This window comes from Lottia gigantea (assembly GCF_000327385.1).
Source record: "Lottia gigantea unplaced genomic scaffold LOTGIsca_716, whole genome shotgun sequence".
In the NCBI taxonomy this organism is placed as follows: domain Eukaryota; kingdom Metazoa; phylum Mollusca; class Gastropoda; family Lottiidae; genus Lottia; species Lottia gigantea.
This window is the reverse complement of record NW_008710414.1, coordinates 6,008-8,994: the sequence shown is the minus strand read 5'-3', so window position 1 is coordinate 8,994 and position 2,987 is coordinate 6,008. Positions and strand designations below refer to the sequence as shown.

The 2,987-nt window shown below is 36.7% G+C and overlaps 2 protein-coding genes across 2 annotated transcripts in view; one reads left to right on the top strand and one right to left on the bottom strand.

Moving 5' to 3' along the window:
- Positions 1-1,102, bottom strand: part of LOTGIDRAFT_176077 (hypothetical protein) — a gene marked incomplete at both ends in the record, with an annotated part of 12,468 nt that extends 11,366 nt beyond the window's left edge. Inside the window, 3 exons of the mRNA XM_009065923.1 lie at positions 116-376; positions 675-1,016; positions 1,078-1,102. Of these exons, the coding sequence (XP_009064171.1) occupies positions 116-376; positions 675-1,016; positions 1,078-1,102 (628 nt within the window). The remainder of the gene's footprint in view (positions 1-115; positions 377-674; positions 1,017-1,077) is intronic.
- Positions 1,103-2,260: 1,158 nt separating this feature from the next.
- LOTGIDRAFT_176076 (hypothetical protein) overlaps positions 2,261-2,987 on the top strand; it is a gene marked incomplete at both ends in the record, with an annotated part of 6,164 nt that continues 5,437 nt past the window's right edge. Inside the window, one exon of the mRNA XM_009065922.1 lies at positions 2,261-2,396. Within this exon, the coding sequence (XP_009064170.1) occupies positions 2,261-2,396 (136 nt within the window). The remainder of the gene's footprint in view (positions 2,397-2,987) is intronic.

Below are 2,987 nucleotides of genomic sequence, written 5' to 3'. Positions count from 1 at the left end.
CTCGAACAGTTTTGTTCCCATTTCGAATCCAATAATACTGACAATGTTTTTGTTTGCTTCATATGTACGGTTGGAATTTTATTTCAATCTACAGTATCTCATTTCAGATACTAACCTTTTCTCTTTCGGATAACTACAATGATGACTATGCCAAGTATTGCTAGACATAGAACTCCGCCAATTATAACCCCTGTATAAATATAATAGTTATATGATGGTGATGGTGGAACTGGGGACTGGGTAACTTGTGTTGATGACAACGTTGGAGCTGTTGTAGACGTAGATTCTACTCTCCATGTTGATGATTCTGTACCAGTTGGTGTGTGACCGCCATTGGGTGATATAATGATTTGTGGTTTACCAATGAATGGCTGACCTGAATAAGAAGATTGTTATACCATTATTACAGCTGTTGATAAACTGGGGCATAATGTAGAAATTTCCATCTAAAAAGCAAAAACCTAGGTCCGGTGTGCTGTACATGCTATAGATCCCTAAACAATAGCCTATGGCTTGGTTGTTTTAAACCTCCGATTTCGTCAAATGTAGTGAAAGGAACTGGTTTCTATAAATGTGAAATATCCGACGAATTCGAGAAATTAGAAGATTTTGACCTTTTAATAATCTCAAGAGAAAATCATCAAATTTTGATAAAAGGGAACAAAATTACTTACGATTTTTAACAGTTAGATATATAGCGGAACTGACGGCACCATCATTATTGATGTCACCACATGACCAATTACCAGTATGGTGGTGACCCAATGTGATATTCAGATAGAATGTAGTATTGGATTCATTAGAACAGAAACAGTCAACTGATTTGTTACTAGATTCAGTTTTTTCACAAAATCTGGCTTTTCTCAAGTACAAAGAACACAACTTTACCCCATTAAAGAAAAAACGTATTGCTGCCGGCAAACTTTCAACGGAAGGCAGAATCATTTTACAGGTCCATAATAATCCATCGCCTTCGATATCTTTATCATTATTAGTACTCAACTCAAATTGAAGGCCTGAAAAATAATATATTAGTAAGTTGTAATTTTTAACCAATCGAAGTGTGTCCTGTAGAACCTGTTCCTTGATAAAAATTAGGCATTGTGGGACACCAAAACGTATCCGCTTTTTGCCGTCTGTTTGGAGAGAAAAAAACACATTCTTTCCAAGTAAAAATTGCAATGTAAGGTTTGATTATTATCTGGGCTTCAATACTTTACCGAAAATCTTGCTAAATTCTGAACCGTACATAATCATCGAAATATGTAATGTTTATGTTCGCAAACAAAGCATAATAACGAGTGATTTGTTTTGATAAAATTTGCTACCAATACAGCAGGGCCAATTTTGATTGGACAATATTTTATTATGAATACGTAATTTCTCTCACTTTGACTACGGCCCCGAGGAAGTATGACGAATGGGTGTGTGGTTTGGACACGATGCATTGTATACGGCCTGATAAGAAACGAGTTTTACAGGACTCCTTTTTGATTGGTTAAAAAAAAGCATTATCGGGATGGGCCCTCGACCGAGAACTATTTAGATATCAATGTAGACTAAAAACAAAACAAAATAAATACGATATTGTTATCTTATTTGAGCTTGATTGAGCTACGCCAAATGTAAGTGTGAAAAATATCTTGTGCTTCGGTAAACCGATAAATCTGACTCTACCCGTCCCTTGAACGTGATAACCGACGGGTGGGGTCCGCCTAGATCTTTGTAAGCAAAAATGAAAATTTAGATCTTATCATTTACAGTGTCAAACACAAAACCCGAATCTACAAAAATCTACACTTGCAATTCTCTTGAGTAAGTGCACCAGTCAGCTGCTCTTGCATTGTCGATCATATGATGAGTATTTCGATATTTTGATTATACGTAACGAAAAATAAGGCTTTCAGGGCTGCGTTATTCGAAATGGTTCAACAAAATACTAAGTATTCCTATCTGTAGGCCTACTTAAGAACAGTTTTTAAATATCTTTCTGTTTATACTTAGCTGAGGATGAAACCAGACATCATAGCTTTTCATAACATTTTTAAATTTAATTACATTAGAATAGAATTGAGTTCGTTGAAAATCATAAAAAGGCTGCAGTAAAGCGTCATTGGTAACAAAATTATTGGTCTGATACTGGATTGTAATCTGTCCCGTCTCAAAATTCAAAAGATTTGATTGGTTGATTATAAATACTAATAGACATATATTATCCTAAATTGTATTCATATGAATCAAACAACCAAACGTAGGAAAAATGGATAAATATTTGATCAAAAAAGACAAATTGCTTGATGGTTCCGACACTACTACGACTGACAATGGTATCAAAACCACAGCGGGCAAAGCAACGGATGCAGTACCAAGATGCTCTGAAAAGACAGGAGTACCAGGTGACATTGGAAAAGAAGACGTTCCAAAGCAACCGAGAATAAAATTTCCAGCGAAGTCTGGTCGCCATTTTAGTAACAGCTGGTATGATCGATTTCCATGGCTGGAGTATTAAGTGTCAAGGGGCGCCCCTATTTGATTTCCATGTCGGGTGTTTCACAATACATCTGCGGGTGCATAAAAATTCATCACTGAGGGCTACACAGATTAGAAGCATGCTGTAGGTGATACTGGAAAGGGCCTCGAGAAGCATAACAATTGAGGTGTCAAAACAATTTATCCAAGATAACGTTGCCAAGACAGAAAAGACTCCAATCTTGTTCTTCAAAAACTATACGAGCAGAAATTGGCTTTCCCTAAATTATATGCACTGGCTGCAAGCGTTGCCACATTCGGTTCTAGTACCACTGTGTGTGAAAGCAGCTTTTCAACTCTTACTCGCGTTGACTCAACACAACGAAGATATATGACTCAGCTTCGCCAGCGCAATCTTGTTCTTCTTGCCTTCAACAGGAAGTGTACCCAGAAAATTAACTTGGACGTATTTGTTCAACGTTTTGCCATAAAACATACCCGACTACGTTTAAACTAAA